At 42.0% G+C, this 16182-nt stretch overlaps 1 protein-coding gene across 3 annotated transcripts in view; it reads right to left on the bottom strand.

Annotated features, from left to right (window-relative positions):
• LOC117584194 overlaps window positions 1-16182 on the bottom strand; it is a 41774-nt gene that overhangs the window by 17590 nt on the left and 8002 nt on the right. For all 3 annotated transcript variants that reach the window (XM_034272962.1, XM_034272963.1, XM_034272964.1), the window contains exon 2: window positions 15176-15262. In XM_034272962.1, the coding sequence (XP_034128853.1) occupies window positions 15176-15239 (64 nt within the window). In that variant the 5' untranslated portion in view covers window positions 15240-15262. The remainder of the gene's footprint in view (window positions 1-15175; window positions 15263-16182) is intronic.

Below are 16182 nucleotides of genomic sequence, written 5' to 3'. Positions count from 1 at the left end.
TTGTTGACCTGTAAATAACTTGAGTTTAACGAAGAGATTAACGTTCCACTTGGCTGAGATACGATGGGAATATGGGAGAATAAAAAGAACAGAACAGCGGACAGTGGGTGGTGGAATGGAAAATATGCAGTTATGGAATTGTGTAGTTAAAGGGGAAATAGGGGAAAGAATTTATTGTATAATTTAGACATTTAGTCGATATGCAATATTTTCTTTGAATGGGTCTCATCTATTTTTTTACTGTGCTTAATTTATGGCCGTATGAAAATTTCCTCCTACATACATCAAAATGATCATAAATATTGTACCATAAAATCTATTGCGGAGATCAGATCAGGGAAAACTGCAAAGCATTACCAAGCAACCCCTATGCCATTTTGTTTATCTTTATTTTGTAATCTCCCCCACTCAATGCAATTTAGCGACTCCACCCCGCAATTCACCCTTAGGATTAACCCTCCGCCGCACAGCGTGAGAGATAAAGAGACGGGGGATGACTAGGAGCACACGTAATTTTTAATTTACCATGACATAAATCGTATAAAACTGTCAAAGTCACTAAAAGCAAGAAGCAACAGCCTGCTCCCTGGGTCGGCGACGTTCTTTGTCCTTCTCGACCTCCTTCTGGGCACAAATTATGTCTCAAATACACAGAAGGGTGTCGAAAGCCAACAGAGGAGCAACCAAAAAAGAAGTAGGGAAAAAAACACAAGAGAGAGCAACAAGAAATGCTTCGTAACAAAACACAGTAGAGAGAACGTTGCCAGAGCTACACCAAACATCCGCATCCCCCTGGCAGGATGCCGGCTAAGGCTTATACTGGCATTAATAAGTAAATCTTCAACATGTGACGGCTATCAGTGGCGCTTCCGCCTTCCCATTGCCCCAAAACTTCCGCCCACCCACTACCCACTCTGCCCACTCGAAGTAAACCGAAGCCATTTATATTTTATCTTGTCGTTGTCGTCGTCGTCGTCGACGTTGGTTCTACTGAAGCGAACTTCTCTAAAGTTCCTTCTTCTACAAAATGAAGTCGCCAGGCCACATGGAAGTTTCGCCGTCTGTTTGGGCTGGGGGGAAATGGGAATTCCATTGAATGTATTCTCTCTGGATGTGTGGGTCTTGTCAGTGCCGGAAGTTGCAATTCCTGCTCTCAATGCCTATAAATTTAACTTAGTCTTTTGTGAAACTTCTTCTCCTTCTACGTTGTCCGCTGTTTCGCCTGGCCTGTTGTGTTATCCCATTTGTCCTTCTCGAGCGGGCTTTGTCTTGACCAGAAGCCCATTACATATACTCCTCGTCTTAACACTTCGACTGTTGATTTTCGGCAGAGGATTGCATTAGTTTAATTAGGTGAACAGAAGTGACAGGAACTAAGATAGATGTGGTCACTTTGACGGGTCAGACTTTGAGGCCACAAAGTTGCCCATTTAAATGTTTAATGAAATTTCCCGACTCCATTGCAAAATAGTTTTCCAGCATGAATAAGAAATTGCAAGACGGTCCAGTAAATGGAGGAACAACAAGTTCATCGGCCAATCGTAAGAGTTTATTTGTACAATAAAATTCAAAGACAACAATACAATTTTGATAAACTTATTAAACATAAAAAAACCACATTGTTGCATAAAATAAATAGAAATTAATTTAATTTAATTTCGGCAATTTATTCCCAATTCATTTGACTGCAAGTGTAAAATCATAAGCATTTGTTTAAATATTCTGTACAAATAAATGGAAAGAGTGTAAATTCCCTTCCAACAATTATTTAAAATATTTACCGCCTACAATGTGAGACTTAAATAGTTTTAACTATTCACGATTTTTGTAATAATTGATTAATATTGATTAGAACTCATAGAAAAGTTTCTATCTACATTGTAATTATGCACTACAACAATATGTAGAGGAGTTTACATAAAAAGAAACAGAGATGAAGATGTCTGTCACTGACATTATGATAAGCCAGTGACAGCTATTTGCCAATTCAGACAAGAGCAGCAGGCGGGTGGTTGTAAGGCGCACTGGGATGGTGGTTGGAGCGTTTCCTTGTGTAAATCAATTGATTGGCAATGCGTTTTGATTGCCAGCCAAATTTGGCATAGACACGCGATGGGGTGGAGGGCGGTGGCGGGGGTGAGGTCTGAGGCCGGAGAAGATTTGTGGCCAAGGGTGAATCAGTTTTGCTGCCTTGCGGGGGAGGACGGAAATCCGAATGGGAATGAATGCTTCTCCATTTAATATATTAATGCTCGACATGCACCACCAATGTGCTTTATTGTCTAGAAATCAGCACAGAAAGCAGCCAGCAGGCCGGGAGTGCGCTGTCGACAGCCGTCAGGCTTCCAAATTGCAAATTAAAGCAGTTTGCGTTAATTTCCACTCTACCCCACACTACACCACTGCTGCTGCTGCTGCTGCTGCTGCTGCAGTTCAATGGCACAAGCAACCAATATAGGGGGAAATCAGCCAGAATTGGGTTGTCCTTGCTTTCAGTAGGGGTTTCAGACGAACTTCTGGCTCTGACCTGACAGCACTTAATTCGCTTTGATTTGTTCCGACTGCCTAACGGCGAAACTTCATCGCGTAAATGGGTAAACAGAACGGAACTTTTCATTTGAATGGGAAGCCCCTTCAGCTGGAATAAATCATTTACCCCTTCTCCATAAATGTGTAATTGATTTCATAGTATTTATGGGCCAATGTCTACCTAGTAGTGCGTTTATTTGTTCTCATTTGTTCAAGCGACATCCTGGAAACTCTGACATACATTTGACCCGCTTTTTCTACATTTTTTTCCACACATTTTTATCAGGCTCTACATCAAAAAAGTAATTCTATCAAAATAATAAAAAAGGCACACTAAACTGATAAGCGGCTCACATTGTTGCCTTTAGTACTTAGACCCCCAACTAGGTCCTCCTGCATGTGTGTAATATTCTTTTAGAAATATGCTTATCCCTATGCTACATACATACATATATGTATTTATTACTCGCATTTCCGCTTACATATATTTTTGCTCTTTCCGATGCGTATCTCTCTTTTTCCTCTTGAATTATTTCAATATTTTATTTTCTACGAGTGTGTGTGTGTGTGTATCTCGTTTGATGTAAAATGCATTGGGATTCCTTTCTCCGACTTAGTCTATGGTTTTCCATAATCGTTGATGTGTCTAACAACAAAATGTGGCCTTCGGACTGGGATCTTTTTCGCTTTGATTTTATTGGCCCATAGATAAATATTTCTTTGATTGGAATCAATTTTTCATGATTATTTTTCGGATGAGGGAAATTCTTACCCATTGCCGCCAATATTTGTGTAATTGGTAGTTTTTACTGTGATTATTTGCAAATGGCTATTTATTTAGGTTTGTTTGCATTTTGCTATGGATTGTCAAATATATGCCACACAAACATATATTCAGTATTGTTTTCTGCATTTTATAAAAGTAATTTTGTTGGTCAACAAATTGAAAATGGCGAATCCAAAGCACTTAGGTTAAATTGAAATATTGTAAAGTAAATGGAAAGATTTTAGCAAAAAAAAAAGTTGTTCATTTCTAATATTTATAGCATTTTATAAATTTACAGAAGATTTCTCGTTAATCAGGACTGAACTCACTTTTTTCCATCTAAGGCAGGTCTGAATTTTCTTATTTAAAACACCTTTCCCGCAAGTAAAAACTCTCAATAATAAATCATTCTTCACTCCCATTAAATGTATGGTCTAGGCTAGTTAGATAAATAGGACTCTAGTTAACTTTAGTGTCCGCCTTGACCCGGACAATCGATGTCGCATGCACATGTCCCCCTCTCACCCCGCACCAAATGCAGTTGCCCCAGAATGAACCCTTAAAAAGGGGTCAAAGTTGCCGGCAAATTAAAGTCAAATTACCTGCAGGGGAACATAAAACATATTCCTATGCATATGTACATATGTCTCTATATAGGCATCAAACATCAGACAATATGACGTTGCTTGGCCTACCGCAACAACAATAAAAGTGGGCAGATTCCACCCTCTGGACAATTACCGTTGAGGCCATGGCAGTCGCCGCAGAACAATAGTTTCCTGTTTCCTGAGTGCTAAAGTTTTCATGTGTCTGAATGGCTGGCCAACAGCCATGGCACCTGGCACACGGTGCACACCTCTGCCCTGCCGGATCCCCTCCAGTTGCTGATCCCACCCCTAACATGCATAGCTGATGCGGCAAATCGAGGCGTACACGTATTATGGACGCTCGCATGCTCAAGTTATTAGGAGAAGTTCATGGCGGGGGGCGACAAGCCTCGTCTCATACTGGAGCATTTCTAATGTAATTTTCACGTGGCCAGCGAGACGTAATTACTAAATACTTTCATCGCTTGCTCTATCCTGCCAAGGTCCCTTTTCTCCCCACTTTCCCGTCGCTCTCTTTTTCATTTCCGTATTACTTATTATACCCTTGCAGAAGGTAGTATACGTTGCAGGTCTGGAAGCGTCTCTGTACCTAGATGATATTTATATATTATAATTTGTCACCTGGGGGAAATTCTTAGTAATATTTTAAAGGGTATCACCAGCTTCGGTACCACAAAATCTGCTCTCCACTTCCTCTTCCCACTGGCCAGTATCCCTCTTTCCCTGCCGTTCCATGTTACTTATTTTCTTATCGTCTCGGATTTGGCCGCAAAATGTTTCGTGAGCTTTTGTTTGGAATTTGGCTAGCCTGGATTTCTTTCCTTTTTTCTCTTATTTTGTCTGGCTGTGGGTTTTTTTCCTCACATCGCCAATCATTCCACACAGCTCTCTTGCCCCTTGTTTTCTTGCTTTTTTTTTGGGTTTTTCTTCTTGCCTGCGGTCTATTTTGGTTGGCATTTCCCAAGTACAAGCGTGAGCCATGTTTATTTTTAATTAATTTTCCTTAAGCAGTCTAAGGCGCTTGGGGCCATGGCACAGCCGAAAATCTGGCAGAACCACAACAGGAAAGAAGTCTTCGTTCAGTTCGCCTTTTCCTTCTGTTAATTTTCGCAATTTTCTACTTCATTTTCTACTAACCGGTTCTGGTGGGTGTGGCTTTGTGGAACATTTTTTATTATTTGAGGTCAACCCCATAAATGTTAATGGCGGTACTTTTAAGTGGGAACAAAAGCGGAATTTTGCGGCATTGTCTTTGCCCATGGAGTTTGTGGAATCGGCGGCTTATCGTCTTGCCACAGATAAAGGAAAGCGTCTAGAATGGTAAGTAATGGAAAGACAATTTTCATAATGCATTAGAGCTGCATTTTTGGGAATTTGAGTTCTGTTTTCGTCTCTAATCCTTTCAATATACATACTTCTATCTCCGTTTGCCCTCCTTGTGCATTGCCATAGATATTTTCTGCAAATCGTTTTCTAGCAGTAGTTCGCACCATTACTTTTTGTATATTTAAATATAGAAGTTCATCTGCCATTGACTCCCATCTTACTCCTCTCTGAGACTGTTGACTTCTGCACCCACAAAATCTTTTAGTTTCGCCCTAAACCAATTGAAACTTATTCGATCAAAAGTAATCACTCATTTCATTAGGTCATCGAAAAAGTTTATACCCAAGTGGCTGGCTAGGCAGACATTCTCTCAACATTCCAAAGGATTTCAACTCAACACCCAGGCTCTTTCTATGGCAGATGCCGATTAGACCCAGTCCCAGTCTAGGCTCCAACTTCATGCTGTTAGCCAGTCGGAGCGTTCCGCTAATCGTGCAAATTTCAAGCACAATTGAAGCTGGTTCAAATAACACGGCCTCCACCTCCAGGAATAGAACTGGGACCAGATGCGGAGCGAAAGAGAAGAGACCGGATACGGACACGGCCACCACGCCATTCCTTGACATTTTTCACGCCCGAAAACTCGCCGGTGGACAGGCAGAGAGACAGTCACCGGAGCAGGAGGTGACAGCAAGTCGGGTCAAATTAAGTTGAAATTGGCTACATTTAAAGTATAATGAGCGTATAAATGATTAATTTGGTTTTTGGGAAATTGATAAAGGTAGCTAACTGACTGCAAACCCAAAGCAAGCTGTCGCTTAATTAACTTCTCTTCATTGACTGTGGATATTAAGCTAATTGGTCACTTGACGCTTGCCCAGCTGACGACACCTGAACGAATCCCCAAGATTATCGCTTTATTTTCATCTCCAACTCAGTGGCTTCTTGAGAGATTTCCATTGCACATAATCAATTACTGTCTGCCGACTCCCATAAGGCAGGCAAAGACTACTCCTAGACTGCAAAATGAAATAATCTTTTGTCGATTCCATTCCCCAAAGTATCGCTGTTCGAGCTGCCAGGAGCTCTATGGAGTGAGGCCTCTCAACGATTTGTCACAAAGCGATTTCTGTTTATTTTCACAGCAATTCTATTTGTTCGTTTGATAAAAAAACAACAACAAAAACTTTGCCATTTTGCCATTGCTGAAGTCAAAGCCTCGAGAAGGGTCCTCCAAGGACCGCAAAGTTTCAATTACTTCAGCTAATTTATTAATGTTGTTGAAATGTTATTTGGGGACTAGTATCAGTCTCCGAATCCGTATTCGCCTTGGCATACTTTGAAAGGAATTCATGCAGGGAGGGGTGAGTGGAGCCGATGAGGGTAGGGCATTCTCTATGAAATCGCTGAAATATTCCTTCTTTTCATTATATTCATGAAATAGTTGACATTCTTGTGACGAAGAGTTTGAGAGGTTGTGTGAATTATGTTCGCATTTTTAATGCGAAAAGTATGTAAAGCGAGTTTAAAGCTTAAATCTTATCGAGGCCTTCGATCAGAGTCCACCACTTAATGTCCAATCTGACGTTTAATTGAGTCTGTCAATCCTTAAGCCCTGCTTCGAAAATACCCTTTCGCAGTACAGTCTACAGGAAATCAATTTAACTCAAATTAATGTGCCAGCACTCACATCACAGCGATTGGTTGGTTGGTGGGAAAAAGGGAAAAAGCCAAGCGCTGCTGTATAATTTTTGGCGTAAATTCAATTTAGACTTTTCAACAACGAACCGGTTGTGCGCATGTTAATTTTCCACTGGCCCCACCCGACTCTGTTTTATCATGAAATATTTGCATATAATCGTATGAAAAATGCAGGCGAAAAATATGTGCAACAGTCATAAAATATTGAGCAGGCAAATGAAAAACTTTTCAAGCTAATAAAAAGCGAAAACGAATCCCGGAAGGAAGTGCACAACGGGAGGGAGGGGCCTCTCGACTTTCGTAGTCAGACATCAGTCGGAAATGCGTCTTGTCAGCTCGACTATTGGCAGTTGGAATGGAGGCCCCAGCCCCAGAACCAGCTACGACTACGGGCATAAATAATAGATATGGCATGTAGTAAATGTAAATGCGCTGTGAAATTTCCATAAATTCAAAGGCCCAGCTGCGCTTCCCTTCATGACATTTAACACTTTGGCAAACAGCAGCAGCAGTCGGGCGGGTTAGGTTAGTGCTCCAGTGAGCCAGTTGGGCTCCGTGTCTCCGAGTCTCGCCTTACCCGCAGCCATTCAAATGCACTTGAAATTCTCGAAGCAACAGCTGCGACCTTCTAATGAGATGGGGCGAGAGCCTAGCCTCTGACAATGCCTGCTAGTGATGGGAGCGTGACGTGCTGGGCATTGTCAATGATTTTTGGCAAAGCTGGAAGTTGGTTGGGAGCTATTTGCTCCACTAACTATGAGAACAAGATGATTAATGATGCTGTAAATGATGAATTCTTTGGGTATAACATCCGGTGTGCATTCGCCTTTCGATACAATTAAGATTTAAGTCTCCTGTCACGCTGCCATCTCCAACCAATCGAACGGAACATCGCGCGCTGGTTGTTGGTATGGGAATGAAAGGCGCCAAAGGCAAATTAAATAAGATTTGTTTGGCTAACATTCAAAGATGCCAGGCGCGGGCGTCGCTCCAGGTCGGGTCGAGTCAGGTCAGGTCGCGCCGCCCGCCCAGGATGTCTCTTGCGCTCTTTCTGCCGACTTTTGGCTTGGTCCTTCTGGCTTTAACTTTTGTTGATGGCAACGACCCAACGCCGCGCATTTTAATGAGCCCCACAGCCGGGTTGACTGGGGGCGTTACGTCGGATTGTTTGCCAACAAACATGCGTCAAGTTCAAGTTGGCGTGTTACGAGTAAGCCAAGAAACCAGCAAGAACAACAGCCCAAAAAAATACCAAAAGAATTGAAGGCGAGAGAGTAAGGGACAAAAGTTTTATCATGACGCCTTGGCCTTAATTTTGAGTCCAAGTCAGAGTCACAGTCACAGTCGCACTCTCAGACTCAGCTTTCGGGGTTTCTGGTGTCGGCCACATTGTGTCGCCTCATCCACGGCGCTTGGAGCTGTTTGTTGCTTCCGTGCCACGTGGCAGGAAAGCCACTGGATGGGGGCAAGAAAAATGTGTTTAGAATGCGGAAAAGTTGTTGAAAATTGAGTTTTGTGTGAAGTTTTATTCATTGATTTGTTGCTTTTCTTATGCTAAAGCAACATATGGGTCAGTGTCTGTGCGTCTTGTGGTTTCTGGTTTCTGGGTTGAGTGTGGAATAAGGGACCGGGTGCCAGTCAGGGGCGTGCGATGGGAGGAAAAAGTTGGTTAGTTACCAAAATATATATTCCAGCATCCAATGAGCTTAACCTAGTTTATCCTCAACTTTACACAATATTTTTATTAATTAATAGCATTATTTCTTTCTATCATTTTACACAGCCCCTGCTTGAGTGCTGCCCTGCCCTGGCCTTCTCCCTGTAAGTGTCAATCGCAATCGCCAAATGCCAAATGCCAAATGCCAGTTCACGTAAAAGTTCTCCTTGCGAGCCATTAGTGTGGCATTCGATACGTACGTGTTTATTGGCAACTTGGTTACACGTTCATTATTTGAGGTCACCATCCACGAACAGGAACCAGAACGAAATGTGCAATAATTTTAGCTGCAAACTTTGGAAGGAATGAAATCCGACAGCGAAACCGAGAGAGAACTCGACGACTCGACGCGTCGATGGTAGCTCGCAATTGTGTGCAAGGAATTTTTAATCAATAACTTTGAATGTTATTGCTGTTTCAGCCATTACAAGAAGGGGAGTGGAGTGGAGTGATGGCTGGGGTTGGGGTTGGGGTTGGGGTTCCGAGAAAGGGAAACCAGTCAAGTTTATTAATTTCCCTCTTCTGTGCAACAAAGCCCCAGCAATCTCCATGTGCTGCACCCTCTTCCTTTCACATTATTTTATAGTCCTTGTTGGCATGGTCTGTTCAGCTATTGGGCTGCTTCCTGTTGCAGTGTCTCGTAAATTTTTTAACAGCAAAATATGCATGTTAAATGCTTTCATTAAGTTTTTATTGCTGCGGCGAGGTGCTGCGGCGGAGGTGAAAGGCGCTTGGCGACAGGTGAGTCGGTCACGATTTTGCAGTTTGTTGATTGGCCAGACTTGCAATTGTCAGCGATTCCATATGTGAGGGGGAAGTCCTGCCTTGCCCTCCACTGACCCTTGATTGAACTGTTGCCTCGCACGAATTTTTTACCATTGTCTTCGGGGCTTTCTCCCCACGGTTCTTTGGCAGTTATGAATTGCAATGCATTTGTTAGTGGTAGTTAAAAAGAGGAATTCGGGGGCGATACGCATAGTGGAGCACCCGGAATATAATCCACATAAACTGGAGCAAAAGAAAAATGCCCGAAACGAGCACCGGTGAAAATGCTCATTGCTCGCTCATTGTTATGGCAGTCATAAAGGAAAAATGAGTAATTATGTGAAATAAAAAGTAGAAATACATTTTGGCAAACACTGCTGCGGCTATCTGGGTAAGCATGTGAATATTTTGTGAGTACTCTTGAGAAGTTTTCTATTATTTGGAGCTGTGCAGCTCTAATTTAAATACCACGAAATAGCTCCATTGTTTGAGGCAACAATTTGAACTCACATCACTCAAACGTGTTAATTAAGTCAGGCGAGCAAAAGCGCATCAATTATTTAATATCCAAAGCACAATGAGGAAACGATTTAAATTTCGACACTTCATTTGAGCCACCGAAAGCAATGAATTTTAAATTGTTTTTATTCCGCCCCATAAATTATATACGATACGAAAATGTTCTCGAATTTATCAGCTGAAAACTAATCACAATTTAATTTTACTTGTGACAATAACTTTTAGTTACGTTTTTAAGTGCTTTTAATTATCGTAATTATCAATTTGAATTTTTTTATATATTTATGTCCCACGCTAACATATAAAAATGGTTCAATAGATAAATTATCTGTGAAATATTTTCAGTTGAGTTGGAGAAATATTTCAGCATAATTTATCTTCTCTTTTAATTGAAAAATTAATGTCACATTGGAAACGTGTATTCCATAGCCATCGCATTGACCCACAAATAATAACTACAGCTGGAGCAAATCAGGTGAAGTAAAGCTACCATATAATGCTCTTTTTGTGGGTGGTGGACTGGAATGGGAGCTCAGTGGGTGGTTGTGGCTGCATAACGAAGGTGAAAATTGTCGGCTCGGTGTCTCGGCTGGCGTGTGTGCAACGTTTTGCCATTATGCGCCTGCCATTTACCCACGTAAATATTAATAATCATTATTAACTATTTGCCAGCACGGCAAACGAGCAGCGTCAAGGAACAACAATAGATAATGGCATACGAGTTTATACGCGTGCATGGAATTTATGTACAATTTACACAGAGAAAGAGAGAGTGGGAAATGTAAATCTGTCTAGCTCCTGAGGGCTGCGACATAATTAGTGTGTTTTGCAAACAATAACGCGCCACGGGGGCTATAAAGTGTTATAAATTATATAAAGTTGCCCCTTGCACTTCCATGTGATAAAAGCATGCGGAGAAAGTGAGAAATTCTATGCATTGTTTCGGGCAGTGTACAAATGTACATTCATCGCTTTTGGTACTACTTTCATTTTGTTTTGATATTTTGATGCTATAAAGAAGTTTCATGTCTAGTAGTTTTATGTAAAGATCTTCTGGGAATCCCAGCTGGCTGGCTATCCACATCCCTGTACTCTTGTTTCCTGCCCTTTCCGTAATTTGTGCCCTGCCGCATGCTGCATTTTGTTAAACTAACACATCATTTTCCGGTGCATACTTCGAGCGGACCACAGCCATAGCTGCAGCTATAGCTATAGCCATTGCCAGAGCCATTGCCAGATGGGAGCCAATATGGTCGCATCGGGCACGCACACAACGAAATTGTTTCCTGTTATTATGTAAATTCCTTCATGGCTGCGACCCTCCGCTTTCCGCACTCTCCGGCTGCAGCCATGGCATGGAAATAGTTTTCCTTTTGGAGAGCTTCGCATCCCCGAATTGACCTTACCAGAGCAATTAAGCCGCTTAACCCAGGGCTTGACCCTCTCCTCGCTGAAGCCATATTTTTGGTGCCCTGCTCCGCCTCTGGGGTGCATCCCCCATAAAAATTGTTAAGCTTCATCCCATCCGCTTGACAACGAAAACGAAGCGAAAATGAAAAATAAAATGGCCAAAAACTTTGGCCTGTTACAGCTGCAGTTTGTCAGTCGTGGCTAAAGCTTCAATTTGTTTCCCTTTCCGTTTTTTTCCACCCATTTCTCTCCCTCTTTCTTTTTTTTTGTTTTTTTTTTTGCTTTTAGCTGAATCGAGATTTTCATGCATTTTATGTAACGATCCAAATGCCCCCATGCCCTCCCGCACAGGTCCCTGCATCCATTATGGTTGTTCGGGGGTTCGTTCCCATCCGTTCGGTTTGGTTCGATTTGGTTTGGTTTACGTTTGGTGTTTGGTGTTTGGTGTTTGGCGTTCGGTTATGATTTTTAGTAAGCGAGTAAACGAGTCAAATTCCTGATCCCCAGCACTCGCACAGCACTTTTTTATTCATATTTCTGTACACTTTTAGCGCCCTACCACCCCAATCCAGTGCCAACCGAAGTTCCCCATTGATTTGCCTGTTAGTTTTAAGTATGCCAAGCGAAAGGCGAAGCCAAGTCAAGCATCGTTCAAAAGGGAACTGCGCCCTGGCGTGTCTCGAGTGCCAGAGTGGTTTGTGAGATCAAAAATTCCATGCTGCTGGATGCACTGTAATTGGTTCGATAATATATACAGCGATTGATTTTTACCCACCTCGAGGTGCCCTCGAGGGGATTTAATTAAAGGCAGGGGCGGAGTGCAGGTGGAGTAGAGGAGCAGCCGGCAAAGGTAAACGTCACTTCAGGTGACAATTTGTGACCCGGTTGGTGGTTGTTTCTCTCCTTTTATGTTGGGTTCGTTGTCTTTTGGGCTTTGAGCAGAAGGATATTGTTGATGGTGACGGGCTCGTTGTGCGGACAGTTTAAAGTGATGGACGACTAGAGACACTTTCTTTGCCGGGATTTTGTATTCCTGTGAGTGCCATGTCAATTAGCCCCAACACTTCACTCTGCCTATAATTGAGCAGTGGCATTGCTTGTGAGAAATCAATAATTTCGCCTTGGCCTGACCTGGCTGCCCATTCAATTTAATTCACATTTACGACTCACACAAATTGTAGCCTATTTATTATACATGATAGCCCCTAATTTCCCCCGACAAAAGGGCCCAAATAAATGTCAATTTCCCCAAACAATTCGAGCAATCCATTCCAATCCGGGCATTAAGACATTAACTAAAGTTGCAAGCAAAATGAAAATGAAAATGGAAGTAATATTGTTACAAATTTGCAAGCAGCACATCAGGGCAGCCACGACTCCACCATCTGGTTATTAAAAGTAAATCAAGTGCACGACCGATTTACGAAGTCCAGACCGATGGCACAGGACCCCAGACTAATTAGGCACTTGTGTGTGGGATTTGTCGCATTGTTCGACAGCCCCGACCCTTCCAGACCCTTCTAGTGAAAACATTTTGCTCTTGTGTGATTGTTGTGCGTGCTGGAGATTTTTATCGGTGTGCCCGTAAGTCACCGGAGCAAGGTGTGAGTGGGAGGTTGAAGGTCCCCGGATCCTCGCACTCACACAATGTCGTCTGCGCTGAGTACACTGAGGGGTTTGCCTCGATAATGGCAGGTTAATAAACGTTTTTGTGCGACATTGAACGCATGGCGAGACATACGAGTGGCAGACGAAATGGAAGGGGCAACATTTTTTGCATGGCTGGAGCTGGAGCTGACCCAAGGTGCTCCTGGGACGGTTTCAATCGATATTTAAAGAGCAGCTGAAGCTTACAAAAATGTTGCTACGAATATTATAAACGGTATTCAGAGTAAAGTCTAGTGTAATCCATTTTTGAACACAACTTAAAGCTGCTTTTATTTTGTGTGGAATATATGTAATAAAAGCTGAGCCCGGCAGTCACTTGTCACAGCATTCGGGTATAGTCTTGGCCCCACAAATACTCGCACTACTAGATGTGTGCTGCTAGTGGAGAAAATAAATAAAGCCCAAAAAGGTAGGCAGCACAAAACAAATGCCAGGCACGTTAGCAACATTTATCAAGCGAACACACGCCGTCACACCCACACACACACACACACACACAGATGCCGTGCTGCTAACAAGAAGGTGGAGACTCTAAGCAAAAGAAGGACCAAGGAGGGCCCGTGAGACACGGCTGGGAATGGCTCTGTCGGAGTGACAAAGAGTCGAAAACTTCAGTCACGCGAAAGGATTGAATGTCGTTTGATGTATTCTCTGTCATTTAAGTTACAGTTGATAGAGTGAGCGATAGATGGATATCTATGTGGGAGGAAAAATCAACTCGCTATCATCCACTCTCCCAACTAGGAACCCTGCCGTCTGCTCGCACTACCATCCCAATCCTCAAATCGGATGGAGGTACAGTCAACGCCTACGTCAGTAGGGTAAATGCATTAAGTGACATATTTTCCCCTTTTATTGACATGTGTCCTGCCCGTCTGTCCGTCTCGCAGCCACGGGACTCAATCGACGGTCGGGAGGAAATGCAGATAAAATTTAAATCTGCGCCGCACGCTCTGGGGTTAAAGGCAGGTGAGGCTGAATGGAGGAGGTATAGAAGGTGGGAGAAGCCGCAGCAACTTGTGTGATTTATTGAATAAATCAGTTTGAGAGCGAGTCTACGCTACTGCTCTTCTCCACTTTTACCCACCTAACAGATGCTCAAATATTTATATCTACATGTGCCAGTGTGTGAGTGTTTATACGTGTGTGTGCGTGCGGTTTTTGAAATTTATGTTCTCGGTAAATAAACTGAGACCTCCAATGGCGGCGAAAGCCGCAAAGACGAGGCAATAAAAATCTGAAGAGTGTGTAAAGCAAGGCGAGACCAACATACATCTCCGCATCTACATATATAGTAGCAGAAGTATAAGTATAAGACGCTGACAGGATGAGTTGTTGGCTCCAAGTTTTATGATTTGAATGTGGTCACACTCCAAATGAGATTAGAGAATTATGATGTGGCAAAACTCAAACACAATACAGAGCCAAGGACGAAGGCTAACCCCTCGTTTGGTTTTCTTTTGTGGCAATATTTAAGATTAAAACGTTAAATATAACATATTTGGAAGCTTAAATGGGTTTCATGGTATAGATGGCTATTTTATTGTTGAACTTTCAGCTTAAATCTTTTGACTTTTTCACAGATTATAAAAGATACACCTCCAACTTTATGGCTTTGCCTGCCTTTCACTAAAAAAGTATCAATGAAACAATCACATTGCAGCATTTTGTTCGTAATTAATTACTGGAAATTATCAGGTAATTTACTGAAAAAAAAAACTATAATTAAATTGATTTTTAGAGCTCATCGCTTTTGGCGCACTGACCAAATCACATAAATTTTAATAGCACTGCTTTTCTATGACATTCGATTTAATTGCCGCTAATTAGCATTCAGTGAGTGAACAATTTTACACCATCTTCCGTGAAAGGAAATACAATTATCGTTAATACACATAAATATTGTTTTTTATGCCACGCTCAATCATAATGGAATTTTAATGTTTACCCACAAATTTCATTAAATTTTTGAATGGGTTTGCTTATGTTGCGAATGAGTATTAATGCAGTGCACTGATTTTTTAATAGCATATTTGACCTCCCATTGAATTTGTGAATTCGACTAAAGGTATTTATTGATTAATTTTAAAACCATTCCTCGGTTTTGCTGTAATTTATTTGTTTCATCTACATTTTGACCACCAGAAATTTGTACATTTCACTTACCTATTGTGATTGCTAGAAGGATTGTGGTCAAGGCCATTTGATAGACAACTTGGTGAAACCGCATGGTGAAAAATTCACTTTTCTTTTCTGAAAATAAGAGGAAAAATATGTTGAATTAAGGAATTAATTGGAAAGAGGTTTTCTGTTTACAACCTCCCACAGAACAAAGCAAAAATGTGGCCGGATAATATATATATTAAAAATATTTAATGGAATACTTTGAATTGATTGATTTCTGTGAATTGAGAATCACAAGAAATAAGAAACACGAAATATTTGTTGTTTAATTATTGGAATTCCACTAACTTAATTGAAAATTCCAGAGCGCAGAACGGAATGCATTTTGCCAGGTAGAGAACAATGAATTGAATTAACACATATTTTGTCATTTTGGATATACAATCAATATACTGGAAGAGACTATAACAGCTCTACACGTTCTTTTATCTAGCTCTAAGCATTAACCGAAATATGTAGTTAGGAAGCGGAAAGGTTCTTGTATTCTTAAATGTTTCACAGAGTCGGAAATCATTGTGACTCAAGCCAAAGTCATTTCCAGCCCGTTACCTTCAGGAACACACTGGTCCGACCAACAATAAAACCAGGAGCTGAGCAACAATAGCTGGTCGGGGCAGACAACAACATCAGTTCTTAATGCGTCAAACTTCTGCTGCAACACGTACCTCAAGTTGGGGCACTGCGTTTAACGGGGCAACGTTTCCTTTGGGGCAGGTGCTCGAAAGTGGGTTTGTTGCCCCCACCAGACATTTCCAAACCAGCTTTTGGGTAAAATATTGAAAGCAAATTTGTGATCAGAAAGAAAAGAACAAGGAGAAACTCTATAAAGTAATAACTATAAAGAAAACTGCAGCGATTTTCCTCGACCCCCCCCCCCCCCCCCCCCCCCCCCCCCCCACCCCCCCCCCCCCCCCCCCCAACCCCATCTCACGCTCAAATACCCAAATTACTAAGTGCGGGGCGTGGCCGCCGCCGCCGCCCAGATACCT

The sequence above is a fragment of the Drosophila guanche genome, unplaced genomic scaffold (genome assembly GCF_900245975.1).
Source record: "Drosophila guanche unplaced genomic scaffold, DGUA_6, whole genome shotgun sequence".
Taxonomy (NCBI): Eukaryota; Metazoa; Arthropoda; class Insecta; order Diptera; family Drosophilidae; genus Drosophila; species Drosophila guanche.
Note: the sequence above shows the minus strand (reverse complement) of the source record. Positions and strands in the feature narration are given on the sequence as shown.